The sequence below is a fragment of the Actinia tenebrosa genome, unplaced genomic scaffold (genome assembly GCF_029948245.1).
Source record: "Actinia tenebrosa isolate PJP-AT-01 unplaced genomic scaffold, QUT_ActTen_1.0 PGA_scaffold5__44_contigs__length_20552954, whole genome shotgun sequence".
Taxonomy (NCBI): domain Eukaryota; kingdom Metazoa; phylum Cnidaria; class Anthozoa; order Actiniaria; family Actiniidae; genus Actinia; species Actinia tenebrosa.
Genome location: NW_028292582.1, coordinates 3,945,211 through 3,967,298, shown reverse-complemented (window position 1 = coordinate 3,967,298; position 22,088 = coordinate 3,945,211). Strand labels below are relative to the sequence as shown.

At 35.9% G+C, this 22,088-nt stretch overlaps 2 protein-coding genes across 2 annotated transcripts; one reads left to right on the top strand and one right to left on the bottom strand.

The window, feature by feature from the left end:
- Positions 1–9,656: 9,656 nt before the first annotated feature.
- On the bottom strand, positions 9,657–19,577 carry LOC116295871 (uncharacterized). Its single transcript, XM_031703827.2, has 8 exons — positions 19,311–19,577; positions 18,494–18,627; positions 17,418–17,579; positions 16,571–16,638; positions 16,125–16,239; positions 15,671–15,796; positions 11,487–11,588; positions 9,657–11,026 (listed from the first exon to the last, which is right to left on the bottom strand). The coding sequence occupies exons 1-8, from the start codon at positions 19,438–19,440 to the stop codon at positions 10,883–10,885; spliced, it is 981 nt and encodes a 326-aa protein (XP_031559687.1). The 5' UTR covers positions 19,441–19,577; the 3' UTR covers positions 9,657–10,882.
- Positions 19,578–19,845: 268 nt separating this feature from the next.
- Positions 19,846–21,913, top strand: LOC116295883 (vacuolar ATPase assembly protein VMA22). Its single transcript, XM_031703842.2, has one exon. It carries the CDS (start codon positions 19,847–19,849, stop codon positions 20,495–20,497), a length of 651 nt encoding a protein of 216 aa, XP_031559702.1. The 5' UTR covers position 19,846; the 3' UTR covers positions 20,498–21,913.
- The last annotated feature ends 175 nt before the right edge of the window (positions 21,914–22,088 follow it).

Below are 22,088 nucleotides of genomic sequence, written 5' to 3'. Positions count from 1 at the left end.
ATACTGACGTTAATATGGCTCAAGAAAACGCTAGAAACTCGAAAATTAGGACTATCAATTTTAGATGTAGGGAAAAATATAAATCAGCTTTGTCCCGGTCGGTGTTTTATCTTGAAGTTGGTACTGTATGTTCTATATATAAGAATGCTCTCGATTATAAAGTCTGGGCAAAACCAGCAAGAAAATGGAACCTTGACTGGCAGGCCAAGAATGTTCTCGATAACGTTTGGGAAAGACCAGTCAGAAAATGTAACCTTGACTGGCAGGCCAACAATGCTCTCGATAACGTCAAGAAAATGAATTCCCGATTGCCAAAACTCCAACATCGGCCATAGCATTCGTAGGCTGACAAACCGCAAAGTCTATAAGAAGGAGGTTAAAGTTTTTGTATAGATACAACAAAATCCGGCCGAAGAAGAAAAAACCATATAACCTACAAGATAAAGAATGATCATTGAATATAGTTGAGCAATTCGGCCGTGAAAGATTTTGCATTCACAAACAGCAATTGCTATGGTTCGCCCACATAGTAAGATCTTCACATCGTACTGACCTACACGAGGAAGCTGACTTTAACCGATGAGAAAAAAAGAGATTGGGTCAACCAACAAACCAGTTTCTAGCAAGATCAGTACATAAGAAAACTACCAACCTGCACATATATCGAAAGCTCTTTTTACACGTACTCTCAACAAATCTAGATAAAAGTTGAATTGAAAGGTACTCTAGTATAAGTAACACCTTGTTTTAAGAAAAAGAAGGAATACATTAATTGATTTATTAGGAAGAGAACATGGCCTTAATCTTGATAGATTTTTTACCATGACATGATCATGAACCAACTGCCAGAGGAAGTTAAAGCTTCCAGTTCTATTGACATTTTCAGACTTTGAGGTAGAAGCTTATATATATAAATATTATCACATCACTACTTTTATCTATCTTTTTTTATTGTAATATATGTTTTTTTGAAATATGTTTTCTATATATATATATATATATACATATTTTCATTTTTTTTCTATATATTTCTATTTCGTTTTTTTCCCCAATACCTGTAAAAAGCATCGAGACTTAGTAGTTATGCGTTTTGCAAGAAACAAATTATTATTATTATTATTATTATTATTATTATTATTATTATTATTATTATTATTATTATGTTTATTAACAGCCAATGCAATACTCCAATTTACAGTTCCGTTCAGTGATCACGTTGCAAGCCGAGGTTTGAGTTGCCGCGCATGATAAAAAGTATAGTTCATTAGCGGCCGATCGATATTTTGTTACATTACAGTACAGTGAAATACCGTAAGAGACCATGGTCTGTTTTTAGACGCGGTTAATGAGGAGGCTGTCAATTGAACCAATCATGAAGCATGACGGCTTAACGCCATCTTACTTTGAGTTGGTTCTTCACCAATCAAAATGCAGACTTTCTTACGGGGTAAATTGATACTTAATGAACTCAGTCTCAGCCAACTAAGAAAAAAGCGAACGTTTTCCGCCTAAATTACATTTTTGCTTAAGTAAAAAAGAAAGAAATGAAAATTAATCCCATGCTTTAAACAATATGATTGACTCAATGCTTTAAAGGTGATTGACTCATGATTGGCCATGAGGGCGAGAGGACTAATTGTTTTAGTTAAATCCTGCTAGTCGGTAAAAAAAAGATGCCAACGAAAATTCAATGTTTTGGTTTTCAAAGCCGGCACTCTTCGCTACTGGTAGTGTATAATTTATAGCCCAGTAGTAGCTCATCCAATCAGAACGCAGGATTGATGATAGAACACTAGGATTTGACTAATGTTAATTAGTCTATTTGATGGGTTTAGTGACTTCACTCTATAATTATCAAGTACATATTCGGTTGTCTTTATTTCGAAAACATAATGATTGTCTCAGCGTTAACGTTGCTTAATTGCCAGATAGAGACGCATAAATAGCGTCTATGCAATCATTTGAATCATTCAAGGGTAGTTACTACATGGTGCAACATCCCATTCTTAGAAAGGCTTATCAACTGCTGAAATTCATTTAGAAGAACGACCCGAGATGTATTCCAACACTGACAGATCAAGAAAATTTAAGAACAGATCCCCATCCATGTTGGAGTTAACTGATTTCTTTGTTGAGAGAAACAGGAGGATCTTTCATGGTGAGAATGGACATTCAAGGATGGACCAAGAGCAAGAAGTTGCCAGTACTCCAGTGTCAAATAGCAAGACAACCCGAATCTGTTCAAGCAAAAGTCAAGAATTTCTAGTGATGAATCCAAATGACTTTCATCATGAAGTTTTAGCTGGAGGTCGGGAAGAAAATCAATGCTGCTGTCACCGTCACTGCCAAAGTGATGGTGTTTATGGATCCCCACCGAAAAAGAAGTCAATCGCAGAGACCAAGCAATCCGAGAGGACTGTGAAGAAGTCTTCTGGGAAAACGGAAAATCATTCTTTGAAGGAGAGTAAAAGGAGAATGCAGAAAAATTTAGAAGAACCAATACAACAAATTGGTAGAATGATGTCCTCGGCAACGTTTGCGAAGACCAGCCAGAAAATGGAACCTTGACTGGCAGGCCAAGATTGCCCTCGATAATGCCTGGGCAAAACCAGCCAGAAAATGGAACCTTGACTGGCAGGCCAAGAATGCCCTCGGCAACGATTGCGAAAGACCAGCCAGAAAATGGAACCTTGACTGGCAGGCCAAGAATGCCCTCGGCAACGTTTGGGCAATACCAGCCAGAAAATGGAGCCTTGGGTGGCAGGCCAAGAATGCCCTCGGCAACGTTTGGGCAAGACCAGCAAGAAAATGGAGCCTTGGGTGGCAGGCCAAGAATGCCCTCGGCAACGTTTGGGCAAGACCAGCAAGAAAATGGAGCCTTGGGTGGCAGGCCAAGAAGGCTTATGGATCCAAATAAGAGAATCATGAACAACATCAGAAATAGCATCCGTAGGCTGACAGCCACAGTTTTCATGAGCGAAAATTCCGAGAGCGCTGTGCAGCGTCCATATGGCAGAGCAGCGCTGGCCGACGGTTGCATTGACGTAAATAGCAGAAGAAGAAGAACAGCGGTTTGTGATTCCTCCATTGAATCAGTGGCGGAGATGATGCGATTTCGTGTCATGATGAAACGGATAGGAGAACAACAATAGCTAATATTTTTGTTTACAAAAATTGAAATCTTTTGTAATGTAGAATCGTAGAATCGTATTTCATGAGAAAGTTGATGATGATAAAGAGCCTTCAATGAAAAATTGACCCAGATTTTTCTGCCTTTCTTTATGTTAAAAACCTACTAGAAAACGTTTTCCCTGGCAAATGATATTTGAAATTTATTATATGCTTTTTTTTTCGTTCCCTAATTTTTGAGTGGAGATTGCTTTGTGAAAAGTACTTTCAATAATGGATCAGTTACCCATTGACTTTCATATTATAATTCATCGACAAGAATAAGATTAGTTATTCTAGGTAACCAATAACGTTATTCATTTTTTAATGAATTATTTGATGTTATATATGCAAATTGAATTTGTTATAAATTAACTATTTTAGTATAACTTTAGACTTCAATATAGTTTCTCGCGCTGTGATTGGTTGATATTCACGATATTCGCTGACGATATTCACTGCTCCACTGGTGATTATAAGATTTCCAAAGTTTGTCGGAGTGAAAGTGATACTAAAATGTTTTTAATCCTGAATTTCGACTTTTCTCTGATATAACAAAGGTAATTTAATGTAACCGGTTTATCACAGGTAACCCGGTAAAAATATTTCGATGTCTCAGTGATTATGGTGAATATTCACCCGATAACCACTTCTTCGCCTTCGGCGAATAATTGTTAAATATCATATGGTATGCGACGATATGTTTGAAAATTTTTTGTAATATCTTAGCTTGTACGTAATTGTATATTATTTGAATGAACAAAGGTCTAATTAAAAGACTCCTTTACCTTGTGTTATGCCTCATTTTAGTGTCAAATTCACAAACGCCAACGGTAAAGTAAAGAATGAACGACTTCAGCTTCCCAAATGTTAATCATACTTTTGAAAAAAAACTAAATTTCGCACATCCTCCCCAGTAATTTAAAGAAATGGCGTGGTTTTAGTATTTTCTAGCTTAACAGGTTTTCTATGACAACGCTTCTCTAGTACGCTATTATATATATTACTGATTCTATAATAAATCAAGAGCAACAGAGAATATGAAAATACATTATTTTAAAATATTTTGGCAAAATCTTACAAATTTTGTTACAGCTCTTTCAAGAGTAACAACTACTGACAATAGACATTTGTTGTTATATAAACCAATCAGTTATAACTTTTACTCAATCTGAATACATCATCAGAATACTCTTGAACAAGAGAATCTAAGACTGGGAATATTCAAAATGGCCGCCATTCTCTTCGACGAGCGTTCTGTTAGGGCAGGCTAAATTTCGTGAAAACATGATTCAAAAGGTCTACGACTTTTTTTTAAATGTTCTTGAACCCAAGGGATGTATGTAAAAAAGCTTTTAAAGTCTTGTCCGTTTTTTGCCGTGTGACAAAGTTGGCAGAAAAAAACACTAAACTTTTGGAGAATTTTCTCTAACAGAGACTGTCTTAAAATAAGTGCGCATACTTAAAAAGGCAACCAGAGAAAATAGGACACTCCCATACCAAATATGGATAAACTTTTGGAAAATTTTCTCTAACAGAGACTGTCTTAAAATAAGTGCGCATACTTAAAAAGGCAAGAGAGAAAATAGGACACTCCCATACCAAATATGGCTAAAAGTTTGGAAATTTTTCTCTAACAGAGACTGTCTTAAAATAAGTGCGCATACTTAAAAAGGCAAGAGAGAAAATAGGACTCTCCCATACCAAATATGGCTAAAAGTTTGGAAATTTTTCTCTAACAGAGACTGTCTTAAAATAAGTGCGCATACTTAAAAAGGCAACGAGAGAAAATAGGACACTCCCATACCAAATATGGCTAAAAGTTTGGAAAATTTTCTCTAACAGAGACTGTCTTAAAATAAGTGCGCATACTTAAAAAGGCAAGAGAGAAAATAGGACTCTCCCATACCAAATATGGCTAAAAGTTTGGAAAATTTTCTCTAACAGAGACTGTCTTAAAATAAGTGCGCATACTTAAAAAGGCAACGAGAGAAAATAGGACACTCCCATACCAAATATGGATAAAAGTTTGGAAAATTTTCTCTAACAGAGACTGTCTTAAAATAAGTGCGCATACTTAAAAAGGCAACGAGAGAAAATAGGACTCTCCCATACCAAATATGGCTAAAAGTTTGGAAATTTTTCTCTAACAGAGACTGTCTTAAAATAAGTGCGCATACTTAAAAAGGCAAGAGAGAAAATAGGACTCTCCCATACCAAATATGGCTAAAAGTTTGGAAATTTTTCTCTAACAGAGACTGTCTTAAAATAAGTGCGCATACTTAAAAAGGCAACGAGAGAAAATAGGACACTCCCATACCAAATATGGCTAAAAGTTTGGAAAATTTTCTCTAACAGAGACTGTCTTAAAATAAGTGGGCATACTTAAAAAGGCAACGAGAGAAAATGGGACACTCCCATACCAAATATGGCTAAAAGTTTGGAAAATTTTTTCTAACAGAGACTGTCTTAAAATAACTGCGTATGCTTGAAAAGGAAAGAGAGAAAATAGGACACTCCCATACCAAATATGGATAAACTTTAGTCGTATGTTGGCAAGATGTTCTTGAAAAATATACTACTTTTTCTTATCAAAAATTATTAATAGTGATTGCAATGCTACTTATTGATTTTTTTGAAATTACAAATCACTATACAAAAGGAAAAAAAATCAAAAATGTTTTTGATCAAATAATTTTTGATGTTCTATTCTTAAAAGAAAATCCAATGGGTTCGAGTGCAGTTTGAAAAAAAAATTGGGATTGCAATTTAAAGCAATTAATTGCAATTTGAAAATCTTAATTTTAAACTGCACTAGTGGTATTTCATTTCAAACTGCACGAGATTTGATTTTCGATACATTATATGAAGTTTCAAAATAACAACTAGTGTTTCACGATAGCATTAATCCCTTGAAAAATTCAGTAACTGCTCTTTCTTAAAAATATTATATAAGTTTCAAAATAGCAACTAGTGTTTGACGATAGCAATAATCTTGAAAAACAAACCGCTCTTTCTAAAAAAACATTACGTAAGTTCAAAATAACAACTATTGTTTGACGATAGCAATAATCTTGAAAAACAAACCGCTCTTTCTAAAAAACATGACGTAAGTTTCAAAATAACAACTAGTGTTTGACGATAGCAATAATCTTGGAAAACAAACCGCTCTTTCTAAAAAAACATTACGTAAGTTTCAAAATAACAACTAGTTTTTGACGATAGCAATAATCTTGAAAAACAAACTACTGCTCTTTCTAAAAAACATTACGTAAGTTTAAAAATAACGACTAGTATTTCAAGATAGCATTAATCCCTAGAAAAATTAACTGCTCTTTCTTAAAAACATTACGTAAGTTTCAAAATAACTTTTCGTAATTAATTAACCTTATCATATAATTATCCATAAAATACCTATATTTCTCCTTTTCGAAAAACTGATATTTTAACATGTGAAAATATCGTTACCATGTGTATTTAAGCTATTAGTTTATGAATAAAAACCTTTTATAATGATAAAAAGCTTATCAAGTTGATTTTATGGATAATTATATAATAAATAGAATATTACATGGGCGCTTGGAGATACGAAATTTATCTTCTTCTGTTGAAAATCTCCCACTCGTTCGCGCTGCGCTCATTTGTGAGACCGAGATCTTTTCAACACTCAAAGATGAATTTCGTATCTCCTCGCGCCCATGTAATATCCTTTATATCTAATTGATGTACACCTAATTGCAACTACGTTGTCGTATAAAAATAAAGAAGAACAAAATGATAATTAGGCATTAATCAGAGATAGTTTATTTATTTTAATTCTAAATCCCCTAGATTGCTGAGAAAAAATGTGTTTTAGTATAATATACCAACAAAGTAATATCAAAAATGTCGGTCTATACCTTCAAAACAGCGAAATTAATTACTAATTAAAATAATTACTCCCTTTTTGCTTAAAATATAAATAATTTATATTTGTAGTTTTGCGTGATATTTTTTCTTTTTATATGACAACGTTCTTGCAATTTCAATTTCATTTTTATCTACTGACGACCCTAAAAACTCGAGACCGGAAAACAAAAGCAGAAATTAGAATAACAAAACAAGCATCTCCTGGATTCGAGGCTAAGCCTTCATACGCTGGAGTTTTAAGAGTCGTCAATTACTTTAGGACTTTGAAAACTGACTACCAAATCGAGGTTAAAATAGAGGTGGTGGCATAATCGAGGTTGTGAGGACACTAGAGAAAAACGTTTGCGCATGCGTGCACTTCAGCACGTTTTCTAAAAATTTTGAAGAGTTGGAGTGAGAAAATAAATGTTTGTTTTCTCCAAGTATACAAAAAAAAAAAAAAGAGAGTATACTTTTGTCAGACCAAGATACTGTATTAACAAACACAACATGAAAGAATTAGCCTTAAGTTGCAAGCATGGACACTAAGTTTTAGCATTTTGTGAAGTCCAATTTATCAGGCATGTTTGAAAGTCAAATTTACTTATGTTTTGACTAATTTGCATACGGATTCAGAGCATGCGCAGACGTTTTTCACTCGTGTCGGTTGTGAGGTATTTGTTTTAAAGTCTTACGTCACACTGACGTCACAAGTGCCAAAAAAAAACAAAAACAACACAACAACAACATTAACAAAAAGCGCAAAAGACAAACGCGCAAAACAACACGTAGAAAAACTATAAATTTCGGGTGTGTGCTGGTGCTTGTGTTTCCTTCGTTGGAGCTTTTGCTTAGTGAGTGAACATGTCTAGTAATCTGCCCAAGACACCCGAAAGGAAAAAAGGTAAAGAACTTTCGATGCTCGAACTGGCAGAATATTTCAGGCAGAGGAATCAAATGATTTTCGGTTATGGAGATGATAGGTCGGTGAACTACAAACATGAGAGACTCGATGTCCCCGAAGAGCGCCCAAGAGCAAGGTCAGCCGAAGACTGGAAGACTGCGTCCTCTAGAAATATGCTCCCACACAGTTCTACAAAGAATGACACAATTCATATCAAGTCATCAGTTTCGAAATCGGTTCAGACCGACATAACGGCCTTTGTCGGCGGAGAAAACTATGATACCAGGGTCGTTTTTCCTGAGGAGTCGACGGAATTCGAATATGTCCAGAAACGCTCCAAGACAAAGAAAAAACAAAGAGGTAAAAACGGCCATGGTGAAAGTCAAAGAAGAGCGCCTCCAGAAGCTCAAGAAAGGACCTGAAAAAGACCGGCTACTAGAAAAATAAATCGAGCAAGATGAAAGAAATATTAATTTTCTATTCTAGATTTAAATACCATATTCTAAATTAGACTATCGAGATTGCTTATAGTTTTTAGTTACATTGGGCATTTTTCGATACGCTCAGTGTATACGTCTGACGACTGTACCTCAGTACTGCCGAACCATTTTTTTTTTTTCAATCATTATTTTAAAAGTTAAAAACATTTTTTGGATCCAATTTTAAGTTTCAGAGTCTGCACAGTCAGCTCGATATCGGTCAGTTTATAGTTTAGGCTTTTTTGGCCACCACAAACAAACTTTAATATCTTTACATGTAATTTCCATATTTTATTCTTATCATTGATTCTTCATTGATTTGCACTTCACTTTGTAATATAGATATTACATGGGTGAGTGGAGATACGAAATTTATCTTCGAGTGTTGAAAAGATCTCTAACGAGCGAGCGTAGCGATAATTGTTATATAATTATCCATAAAATTAACTTAATAAGCTTTTTATTATTATAAAAAGTTTTTATTTATAAACTAATAGCTTATATTCACATGGTAACGATATTTTCACATGTGAAAATATCAGTTTTTTCGAAAAGGAGAAATATAGGTATTTATGGATAATTATATGATAAATATAATAATCATTTTAATTAAAATTACGTGTGAGTAACTGAAGTCTAAAGCATGGTACTTCATGATATTTTTTTGAAACTTAACGAGTATTGATCGACATATATTCTTTGTAAGATTTAATTCAAAGGTTTTCAAAAATTTATATATTTTTTCATGCGCTAGTATAAATGCAATTGGTAGTGAAATTAATTTTAAATAATTTAACCTTGTCAGCATCAATTTAATGAAGTTTTCGCTCACCAAAAATAAAATGTTATGATTTTTGAACAGGCTGCTGAACAGGCTGCTAACTTCGGCGTGCATGGTAATAATTACATTGTAAAACAAATGTTTCAAAGGTGCGCTTTACAGTGCTTTAACAATTTTTTAATGCATTATCATTTTTTCCCTCATGACTATGATGTTGTACGTCGATAATTTACATGCTGAAATAAAGAGAACTGAAGCAACAATACTATTTCTTTCTTTTTTTATTCATAAATTCATCCATCCATCCATCCATCCATCCATCCATCCATCCATCCATCCATCCATCCATCCATCCATCCATCCATCCATCCATCCATCCATCCATCCATCCATCCATCCATCCATCCATCCATCCATCCATCCATCCATCCATCCATCCATCTATATTTTAATACTGCTGTAATTCCACAATACTTCTCTCGCCTATCTTGAAAACCATTCACCATTTTCCAAACATCGGTTCACTGGTCAAACACAAAGTGCTCAAGCGAGGCGCCAAGGTACTTTCAAAGGATTATTCAAAATTGAACCTTGCAACCTAGACTGGTTGTGTTTGACCAGTGAACCGATGCATCGAAAATGGTGAATATGATTTTTGATGTAACCAAGCCTTCAATAAACGAGATCGATCGAGTAACCGCGCCTTTAGTGAATGACAATAGTAGTCTACTCATTGCATTTATGTATGAGTATGAGAGCACGCCTGGCTCTACAAAGAACCAAGATGTGCTGATGATCGTATACGAGGAGGATCTTTCAAGACACCCCAACTCAAAATATATCAGTAATCTAACTAGGGAATGGAATACTTCGACGATACGTCGGTCATCTTGGATCGCAAGGCATTTACAAAAGATGAATTAGAACAGCACATCTATCAGCTTTATCCATAAAGAAAGACAAACTAACGAAACTCTATATATTTTCCGTCATCTTAGTTTTGTTTTACCCCCTGGCCGCAGTATCGTCGAAGTAGTCCATTAGACTCCCTTTCAAGACCGACTGTCATCCTTGAGCGGGAGATAAAACCAAGTCTTTTATAGAAATCACATGGCAAAATAAACCAAAAATTTCATAGGCAGACGCGGTATAGCAGTAAGGAAAACAATCACCGAGAATTAAAACTAAAACAAAATTACAGTGCACGAGTAACAAATATGCATTACGAGTTACACTCGTTAGACCGCGTCACGTTTGGAAATACGTACGCGGTTGGCAAAAACATTCAATCACTGAGCAGGACCAAACTGATTTAACAGGTTAAAACCTGCATGTCAGGTTGCACTGCTTGTATGGGTAAGGCATACAAAGCAAACGTCTCAGGTTGAACAAATATATTCCAACGATACAAAAATTGCAATAACATTAAAGTTAAATTTAAGTGGCTCGATGGGGTTTTCTGGGCGCGATAACTTTTGAACTCGGAATCGCAAAATCCGCGGACGTTGGCCTGGGAAACTAAGCAATCACTCCCTGCAAGTGCTGTAAAATAAATAAATAACTACAATATTGAATTAAGGGATTCATGCAATTCTTTATTAACTTTACGTAGAATGCTAACTAAGCAGGTATAAAGTTATGCGGCCAAATGAAGATACTACTTTACCCATGAAGTGATATAATACTCTTTATAGTTTTTATGGATATATTGCCTCCACATGATACGATAGCCACCGTCTTACCCTCATATTGGTCTTTTGTCTTGAGATAAGCTGCTATGGTAACGCCTGTTGCACCCTCGACGATCTGTTAAAATGTATTCAGATGAGTAATGTGCAAGCTACAATGTGGCATTCTGTACCTAAACTAAATGTCTGTCTATTCTTTAAAGAGATTTATTTGTCCGCGGGACACGAGTTAGCGTGGGTGTCAGAGGTCCTCTTGCTCACAGAGGAAGGCCCAGGGTTATCCCTTAATGCATCGGATGCCGTAATGGTAATAATATTAATTCAATGACGATGATCGAACAAAATATTGCATGCAGGGGTCGTTACAAAAAAAAAAAATCGTACAACACAAAACCCTGCAAACCCTTAATTATATAATGGTCCATTCCTGATGACGATGATGACGATGATAAAATTCGGAGCAAAGAATTCAAAAACAGAGAAACGAATCAGGACTCGTAACTAGAGGAGGGATGAAGTGGTACAAATAATGAAATGCTATCAACCTAAAGAAAGCGGGAGATAACAGCACCAAGTACCTTGTGGTGTTTATCCAAGACGTCATAAACGGCCTTCCCTATGTTTTGTTCTGTTACCAATACCCAGTCATCGACTAACGACTTACACAAATCAAGTGTTACCTGGTAAATAAGAATAATTGAATGAATGTTAAAAATGCATGTGCCTAACTTTTGCCCAGACATAGTTGAAAAGGCTTAAGAGGGCGTCTCTGTAACAGCGTGCCACTCGATCTGGGCTCGAAAAATAGATTTCTTTTATATTCCTATCATCGAAAGTACTATCTATCCTCACTACAAAATTGCAGTTAGAATTGTTCTAAATTCTTTTTTCCACCCGCTATGCGAATTTTTGTCCATCGACCCCAAATCAGTGAAAGACGCCGATTTTCGAGGTCGGCCGAGGGCTATTTTCAAAGTCTGTTTTCTCGGGTTTCTCTGCACATAAAAGCTAATTTTTCTATCCAGAACTTTAGTCTAGGGTAACTTCTGCATAAAAACAGTAATAGTTTTTTTTGGAATGCGCGAATTCTGAAAAATAATCCTAACTGATCGAGACTACTGAAAGCGTGACATAGAAAGCTAAGATTATGAGACCTCGAATATTGCAAATTTCTCATTTGTGGCACCTAATCCAGCCCTAAAATATCATTCAACCTTGAGATAAGAAGCTATTTTATAGATGTGTGCAATAAAATTTGCGGCACATTGCGTTTCTACGAAATAAGCTAAGTTTCAAATTGTTCTATTTTCAGTTATTTCCTTGCGTGACACGACAGGCCGTTGGGTCTGTGACGGCTACTTCTTTGCTCATTATCCTCAATACCATTACCTAAAATATAATATGATGAATTAAACCTTAACTTTACAATATTTGTTCCATTATAAAAGATTTCAATAATCTACGGCTTCATTTAATAGTGTTTCTATAAGCTGTTTTGAAATTTCACCGCACAGTAATTTTTTTTATTTGAATATTTCGAGGTCGGGAGGTCAATCGCTATTTGTTTATTTAATTATAGTAAATTTAGTAAAGAAATCCTCGCTTAGTAGTATCTCCAAACACCCTAAAAAGATCCAAAACTAAGAACTGTTCTTGTTTGTAGAGCTGAATATTTCTAGTTTTTTTTAAGTTGTAGGTAATATATCATTGATATCTTTGTCACTAGTCATTTAACATTCTCAACGTTTATTTCCTTTATAAATTATCCATCATTTTCTATTGTGAAAAGGTATTTCGTCCTTCCGATATTTTCGAACTCCATATACTATCATTTTTTCGAAAAATACTTTGCAGTCTTGACTGTTCTTCGGCTGAGATGACGATTTTTGCAACAGGTGCAATCAAACGTATGAATTCATTCATAACTACAGAACAAGTGATTGTGAAAATTATGATCATACAGGGGCGGCGGTTCGGAAGTGGGGGTTGCGGGTACTGGCTCCTCCAATAATTTTGAAGACATAGAGCTACCTTGTAGATATGCTTCAAATAAACCATTATTATTATTACCATTATTCAATCAATGAATCAATGTATTGTTCATTTCTCTTAGAGAAACATTCAGCTCTCACTCTACTCGAGTACGTTCAACTACTTTGAAGCCAAGCTATTATGGTTGCGTCTAAAGCATTCTTTCAAAATCTGTGATGGTTGATATTCCTGAAATCTTTGATAGATTGTTCTTATTGATGTTTTTATTGGACGGCCTTTTCTTTTGTTGTTGTTTTGTTGTATTATTATTATTATTATTATTATTATAATCATCATTATTGTTATTATTATTATAATTTAATAAATCATTATTATTATCATCATCATCGTCATCGTCATCGTCATCATCTTCATTACAAAAACAAATTCTTTGGTTATCTTCATGGGTTCGGAACTAACATTACTTTCAAGGCGATTTTAAAACAGTCAATCAGTACAGGCTGTTTTGACGTGCTCCTCCAAGTCCTCCAATGGACAATGTTCAGCTTCCGCCGCCCCTGTCGTGTACTCACTGAACTAAGATTAAATGTTACAATGATCTTATGAATTTATATAGCGCCTTTTCTATATGAATATAATCAAAGGCGCTCTACATTGAGTTGTTAATGACAGATTGCTTTTATGCAATTTACAAGCATGAGAGATGGTTAGTATGAAGTGTAGGCACTGAGGGTGGTCACTGCCAGGGTTTCTTTACGTCCTCAGTGGTTCTTTTACGTCCCTCCGATGTTGGTTAGTAATGATGATTGTGGAGGGACAAGACCGCCATTTAAAGTGGTCATCCGAGCCACTTGAAAGCCTAACCATTTGCAGATGTAATTACAAAGGCAGCACTTTCTTCTCAGTTATTTTAAGACCCTGAGTGTTGGTCAAGCTGGGACTCGAGCCACGACCTCCCGCACGAAAGTCCCGATGCTCAACCAACTAGCTGAGCCAACCGGTTTGCGGTATAGCTAGCTAGCACTACTGATTCTACTGCGGAGAACACTTGCATTCCTTAATGACTTCCCCAACCAAACGCAAGAGCTCTGCTTTAAGGTCTTTAGATCTAAACTGTACTTCAAAGTGATTAAGTATTTTTTTCAGCATTGCAACATTGAAGGCTGAGATCTTGTTTCTTTGATATAGTAGGCGCAAAGATCGTACGTGTCATAATGGGGTGTTGCAGGCCAATATGCTATACTCATGATCAATTTCTTGTAACAGCAAGGGGGGGTCTAATTGAGTTGGGGGGGGGGGGGTCTAATTGAGTTTCCTGCAATCTGGGTCTTCGATAGCCATTCTTCTCTTTCAAAGCGCCTTTCATCGTTCTTATTTCTCGCGCACCGCATATCCGCGGCAACTTGTTCAGGGTCTGCTTTTCTACCAGTCATCTCACCCAGGTTAAACTTTGCTGTCAAATACGACCGCACATTTTCCGTAAAACGAGCAGCTCAATCCGGTTCTTGGTTTTAGAGCCCAACTCATGCTAAGTGTTGAAGGTGTCTCTTGAACAAGTGATATATAAGAAGCTTCGTCTGGTTCTCGGCGGAGCCCATCGTATATAGTTTCATATATCTCGGACTGAATTTCGCTCTTAGATATATATTTGTATTTGTAATAATGGTTATTTGTATTATATTTAAAAGATGTATATTTTTAAAAAAAATTATGCATTGTTGTTTTGTTTTATTTTATTTCATTTTTTCCTAGTCTAACTCACTGGTATTTAGTACAAAGACATGGATTCAGTATTCCAAGTACTACTAATATAAGTATAGAGTTGATCAAATAACATAATTAAATAAACAAATAGCGATTGACCTCCCGACCTCGAGATATTCAAATAAAAAAAATTACTGTGCGGTGAAATTTCAAAACAGCTTATAGAAACACTATTAAATGAAGCCGTAGATTATTGAAATCTTTTATAATGGAACAAATATTGTAAAGTTAAGGTTTAATTCATCATATTATATTTTAGGTAATGGTATTGAGGATAATGAGCAAAGAAGTAGCCGTCACAGACCCAACGGCCTGTCGTGTCACGCAAGGAAATAACTGAAAATAGAACAATTTGAAACTTAGCTTATTTCGTAGAAACGCAATGTGCCGCAAATTTTATTGCACACATCTATAAAATAGCTTCTTATCTCAAGGTTGAATGATATTTTAGGGCTGGATTAGGTGCCACAAATGAGAAATTTGCAATATTCGAGGTCTCATAATCTTAGCTTTCTATGTCACGCTTTCAGTAGTCTCGATCAGTTAGGATTATTTTTCAGAATTCGCGCATTCCAAAAAAAACTATTACTGTTTTTATGCAGAAGTTACCCTAGACTAAAGTTCTGGATAGAAAAATTAGCTTTTATGTGCAGAGAAACCCGAGAAAACAGACTTTGAAAATAGCCCTCGGCCGACCTCGAAAATCGGCGTCTTTCACTGATTTGGGGTCGATGGACAAAAATTCGCATAGCGGGTGGAAAAAAGAATTTAGAACAATTCTAACTGCAATTTTGTAGTGAGGATAGATAGTACTTTCGATGATAGGAATATAAAAGAAATCTATTTTTCGAGCCCAGATCGAGTGGCACGCTGTTACAGAGATGCCCTCTTAAGACGTCTCCCAAAAGAGAAGAATATGAAAATGAATAAAAAAATAAAAGAACGAAGGAAGGAAGGAAGGAAGGAAGGTGACTGACTTCATCAACATGTTTCATGGACAACATACCGATCCTTGTTCAACTCCTCCAGCTGTTCCATCTGACAGCGTGTCTCCTGAAGACAAGTCAAGAATCTTACACGCCTTGACAGAATGGTAAAGAACTGCTGACTCTACAGGTTGACATCCAATAACCTGAACAATAGAGGCTACAAGTAATCATCGCTCAAGCGGATAAACGTTTTGATGGAGGAGAATCATTGCGCTGGTTGGGGCCTTACAAGGGCGGATCCAGGGGGGGGGGGGGGGGGGTGAAGGGGGGCTGACGCCCATTTCAGCAGAAAAAAACAACAACAAAACTGAAGAATTCGATGCTTTCTTTTAATTGTTTTCCGTTGTGTTGACGGAAGAAACTCAATTAGTTCCCCCAAAAAATTTTGGCTGGATCCGCCCTTGCCTTAAGCACCGTCACGATATGTGTTGCTGTTGTAATTTCTTCCGTAGCTTCGTCTATTTGTCTTACCTTAACATCAGGTTTAACAGCTTTAAAGTATGTGGCAATACCGCTGATCAGTCCTCCGCCACCAACAGCAACGAATACGACGTCCACTGAGGGAAGATCTTCATGAATTTCGAGACTAGAGTAAGCAAAAAATTGAGGGTATAAAAACGTGTAAATGAGCTCGTTGTTCGCAGGCAGAACCTTAACCAACTTAACCCACTACACTACCTTGCTAAAACTGTGGGGGCGACTGGACACTACCCGCCCATACGAGACCAAAAATATCGCTATAGGCAGAACGTTTACAACAGAATCCCATTAAGGGTGTTGTGATATCCGTTTAGTAAAATACCTTTAAATTTCGATAGCATAAAACATCAGAGACAGCCTTGATCAAATTCAGATATCGAATTGGAAGTGTTATGTTTTGCGGAGGAAGGACTAGTAAAAGTAAGATAATAACGTACCCTACCGTACCCTGTCCAGCTATTACATCATAGTCATTGTAAGGTGGGATGTAAGGCATGTCTCTTTCCTGTACAAAAGAAAAGATTGAACATAGGATTCATAAGGAAACGTTCACAAAATAAGGATACTAATATCAATCTTGCACCGAAAATACTCATAAAATTGGTTATTGCTACCTGTACTATACATAGATTGAAAAACTGTCTTGCAATTAAAAAAAAGAAGCAACCAACCAAACGCAAGCCAATACACCAATAACGAATTCAAAAAACCAACCTAACAAACAACCAGCTACGTCGATCCAGACAAAAAAAGACGAAATAAACAAGAAAACCACCCACCCAAATGACCAACCACAAACCTAAACAAACAGCAAATAAACAAAAAAATACCCACCCACCCACCCAAACAACCAACCACCCATACAAACAAACAATGCAACCTACAACCACCCAAACAAAAGTACTACCACCCAAACAACCAGTCAATCAAACAACCAACAAACACCCAAACAACCACCCAATCAAATAAACATCCACCCAAGCTGCCACCCATCCAAACAACTAACCAAATTACCCAAACAAACAAACAACAACCCAAACAACTGACCATCCAAACAAACAAGCACCCAAACAATCACCCAAACAATCACCCAATCAAACAACCAACCACACACCCATAAAGGATCAAACAACCACCCAAAGAAACAAACAACCACCCAAAGAAACAAACAACCACCTTAACAAGCAAACAACAACCACAGAAACAAATAAATAACAAATAAACAAATACAAACAAATTTTTGATGTTTGTGAATGGATGAATAAAGCAACCTTTGTACAATACCTGAGCTGTAGTCCTAGCATAATTTTCAGTATCAATACAATCTTGACCATGAAGCTTGACTTGACCTCCATACTGATCAATCATGCTACGTTTAGCATCACTGACATACTCAGGTGAATATACCACTCCATTATTAATACCAAGTGACTTCATAGCCAATGACTAGAAAATATACACATTAATAACCTTCATATCCATCCATTATAAAATAATGATAGTGTATTAAGCAATTATTGGATGAGGTTGAGCATGATATCATAAATTATCAAGACCGAGGCTGTGTTAACACAGCCTCGGCCTTGATAATTTACAATATTATGCGATAACCGAAATAAATTCCGGAAATATACATAAATACATATAATGAATAAAAACAAAGATACCACAGCATGACCTTGAATGAACTTGACATGATAAATGTATTATCTGTAGGAAAACCTACAGATAATACATTTATCATGTTGAGTTCACACGATATCAGGGATTGGCTGAGGGCTCTCAACCAATCAGAATTGAGATACTTAGTAAAATGTATAATAATATAAATTAGTATAATGGGTATATATGAATACTATATCTACTTCCTTAATTTTCATCAATTAGAAATTTGTATTTAACTTGTAACTAATGGTTAATATAATCAAAAGCTCATAAGGACCAAATTAACAAGTTGTCTACCTATAGAACAAAGAAATGTATGTATAATACAAATTAAAACTAGGTCCTGTTGTTACCATGGATACATGAGAGTACAGTGAGTACTACTCCCTTAATTTTGAAAATTATCTTTGTTTTAAGAACCCATTTATTAATATCTATTGATATTATTTTTAACTCTGCCATGGCCAGTCCCAAGCCCAAATGAGAAAGGAGGAGGGTTGGGCAAGGGCTAGCAACCCTTCCCTGTAAAAAAACAAAAAATGCTACAGAAACATCACCAACAGGAAAACAATCTGGCGTTCAGATGCTGTTGATGGCCTATAGGCCTATGAGGGGTGTACAGGCTTAGGAGGAGGAGTGTATTATTATCAATGGATATATTATTATATATAAGCAAGATTATTTCCAATGCTTACACAAGCAGCTCCATGGTTACCACTGGATGCAGTTACTACTCCTTTACTTTTTACTGATTGGTTAGTGTTTATCAAGGTGATTATTTTATTAAAAGCTCCTCTAGCTTTGAAAGAACCAGTAACTTGTTCATTTTCTGAAATGCAAGCAAATGTCTTGTCTCAATGACCACTATGTCGAATGAAGGCATGTTTTTTATAAGGGGTGGGGGGAGTGGGAGGGCTTGGGCTTCAGAGGGGAGGGTCATCAGTAATAAATTGAACTTTTTGAGAATCAAACCTTTTTTATAGTGAAAGCTGTTTCCTTACTATGAGTCAATTGAGGCCATTGCCTAGTAACCTTAGCCTGCGTCACATCCAGACTTTTTTGTCGGAATTACAAAAAAGTCCAGATGTGACGCAGGCTAAGTAACCTGAACGCCCTGTCCTAACAGCCCAGGTCATGTCTAAGGATTTGTGCGTTTGCATTGGCGTAGAAAGGGGAGAGTGTGGAATGTGTATATGTATGTGTTTGACTGAGACCGCTATGCTCCTGTGTGTACCAAGGGATAAGGGAGGGGGGTGGGGTGGACCAAGAGGAAAGGGAAAGGAAGACAGCCATTGTCAAATGAATGATGCATCATTTTTCCATTTCTAATGTTTGATAAGCCTTTCTGTGAGATGTATGTGACTGGGCTATCTGGGCTATGAAATGCTTATATCTCTGGTCCGAAACATGGAATCTAGGATAAAATAAAAAAATGGTGATTGAGCTGGACAGTATCCGACAGTCTATAGCAACCATCACCTTTGCAAACTTCTATGTTTTATATAACTTTACCCCATTTGATGTAAACATTGGCTTTTCCCTCGGTGCTTAACCAATGAGAATGGTCCAGCGGTGTATGTCGAACGTAGCCTTTGATTCTAGTTGCAGCTTCCAGTATTCGATCTTGAAGAGTCGATGTCATATTTCTACGCCCCCCTTTCCTAATTCCCTTGTGATGTTCTTTGCTTATTCAAATGTTTGCAGAAACCCAAAAAAACTGCCAAAATAAAGGAAAATTTTAGCAATATTTCTCCGTTCACCGAAACAACTGCGAACTGATTTACAATATAACGGAACACAGGGAACCCAAATCGCTGTTCCCTTTCAGGTTCATTTCTGTACCGAATGTCAAATTCAATATTATTCTAGACAGAAATAAATTTAAAGATACAAAAGCAATGCTCCAATATTGCTTTTTATTTCAAATTCTTTACTTTTTTCAGTTTATAAAGTAGTATTATTTAATAAAGTATCAAAAATCTATTTTTTCATAACGATTGGGCCTCCTGTACTCACCCAGACCTTGCTCGTCCCAGCTTATGATCAAAATGGCGGATGACTCTGTTGCAGAAAAGCTAGACGACTTGACTCTCGAATTTTTCGAGAAATTTGAATCGTTACAACGAAAAAGAGAGGAACTTTCTAAGGCAATGCGAGATGGATATTTGAACTTATCTCAAGCTCGTTATTCCATGGGTAATAAAGCTGTAGGACCGCTTCAATACAGTTCTCGAATGCAAGCTCTGGTTTCTGTGTATGAAAATAATGCCATGCAATTTGAATTACAAAAGAATATTCCTGGTCACTCAGAGAATAAGAAAGAAGATCAAGAGGACGAATCTTCGAGTAGTGGACTGAGAAAAAGGAAGGGAACTTTGCCTTCAAAAGAAAATGGCGAAATTAGTGAATCAGTTGACGATAACTTGGCATTTGGGGTACAAGAAATAGAACTGAGTGATATGAAAAAGAAGGACAAAACTGTAGGAAGACAAGAAACCGTAGGAAAAGATCCTTTAAAATGGTTTGGGGTTTTGGTGCCGATGTGTTTACGGACAGGTCAAAACGACTTTAGATCGGCTATCGATTTGTGCTGTGATTTAGTTAATTTAGAAAATGAAATGAAAGATTTGATGAAGAATTTTAGGGAATTCAAAGCACTTAAACACAAGCAGCAATCCACAGAAATAGAAAATGAATGATTCCAGTTTTATGGCAAATGGAAAGGATATTTCTTATTTTTCTAAAAGGTGATATGAACAGCTGAGGGACAAAATTCATAATTAATTGATATAATGGAAGTATGGCTATCAAACAAAACGGATACAGATGTTATTAAAAATACCGATGATAAATGGCTAAATGGTTCTATTCATGGCGCCCTGATTGGTCGAGAAACTTACACTATCACACAATGATCACCTCCAGCGATAATCCAAAATAGCAGCCAGCTGCTTTGTTGCTGTTACTGGAAAAAATGTCTTTTATCTTCTTTTCTTTCTTTTTTTGAAAGAATCACCTGTGTGTTTATACTAAATCAATTATTTGCCTCAGCCTCAGTGATTATCGGAGAATATTTACCTCGCCGCTTGAAGACTCGCGTCTCGGTAAATATCCCCCCCAATATTCACTTCGCCTTCAGCGAATAATATTGTTAAATAACCAGCCATTATATTTTTAGTTCTGACTGCTGTCCATTTATGATTTTGAAGACCTTGGTCAGCTGTCAGCCATTTAGCAACATGGTATTAATAATGAGTTGATTGGAAAAACATCTTTTTCAAACTATTCTCGACTTTCACATCCCCATGATCCTTTGCATCTTTGGGGGGTAACCAGAGGGTAAAAACCCACTTATTTTGCTGAAGGCTGATCGGACAATGTTGAAAATACCTTGTTTGGTATCCAAAGATAAAATGAAGAAGTAAAAAACAGAAAAAGGTAGAAGCTTGAAGACGTTTAAGGTAAATTCGAAACATTTTAAATACATTTTCTGTAAGGCCAAAACCCTTGATGATCCATACACGCAAAACTAACTCGGAATAAACTGATAATCAGTACTGTACAGATAAAAGCAGGTATAGTATAAATTCAATTAAGAAACCTTTCAATTTGGGACAGTTTTTTGATTGGTTACCCCCCAAAAACGCAAGGCATTATGGGGATGTTAAAGTAGAGAATGGGAATGAAAATTTATGAGACATAATAATATATATAAATCAGCTGTTTTACTTGAATAATCGCAAAATTTTGGTTACACATGAAGGTCAATTTCAATCATTGACAACAGACTAGGAATTTTTGAAATTTGTTCAAAATTTATCCTAAAATTATTGATAAATTTTCAAAATTAGCTGAACTTAGTTCTGCTGCTTGTATTATGGAATATTTCTTCTTTGACAGCTTGCTTGATAAATTCCCTAAAAGACTTTTCGGAAAAAATCAAAAGGCATTCAAAAAATCATGTTATGTATTTTTGCATAATTTTTCCACTTACTTATGATATTAAGGAGACCATCTTCGCCCCCAAATGCAAACAATGAATCAAAGAAAGGCAATTTGGTTTAGTTTTAGCTTTACATAATTAAACTGGGCTCCATCTGCTAAAGGTTAAAATATTTGCAGTGTCAGTTTGTTGTCTATTATGCTTTACTTATAATATATCTATCTCTTTCAAAAATAGAATATTTTTCTAGACCTCACATATCATAACCAAAATAGATATGGTGGCTACTGCAAAATTTACTTGAATTTTGTGGTATTTTGCTGACAATGAATAATAAGTTTGGGCTC

Bases quoted from the DNA above. Each gene is read 5' to 3' on its own strand.
- LOC116295871 (XM_031703827.2), bottom strand. From the start codon at position 19,440: ATGACATCGACTCTTCAAGATCGAATACTGGAAGCTGCAACTAGAATC. The intron at 17,580-18,493 runs GTAAGCATTGGA...TATATTTTCTAG, and splicing joins GTAACCATGGAGCTGCTTGT to TCATTGGCTATGAAGTCACT. The intron at 11,027-11,486 runs GTACTTGGTGCT...ACATTTTAACAG, and splicing joins TCTTGGATAAACACCACAAG to ATCGTCGAGGGTGCAACAGG.
- LOC116295883 (XM_031703842.2), top strand. From the start codon at position 19,847: ATGGCGGATGACTCTGTTGCAGAAAAGCTAGACGACTTGACTCTCGAA.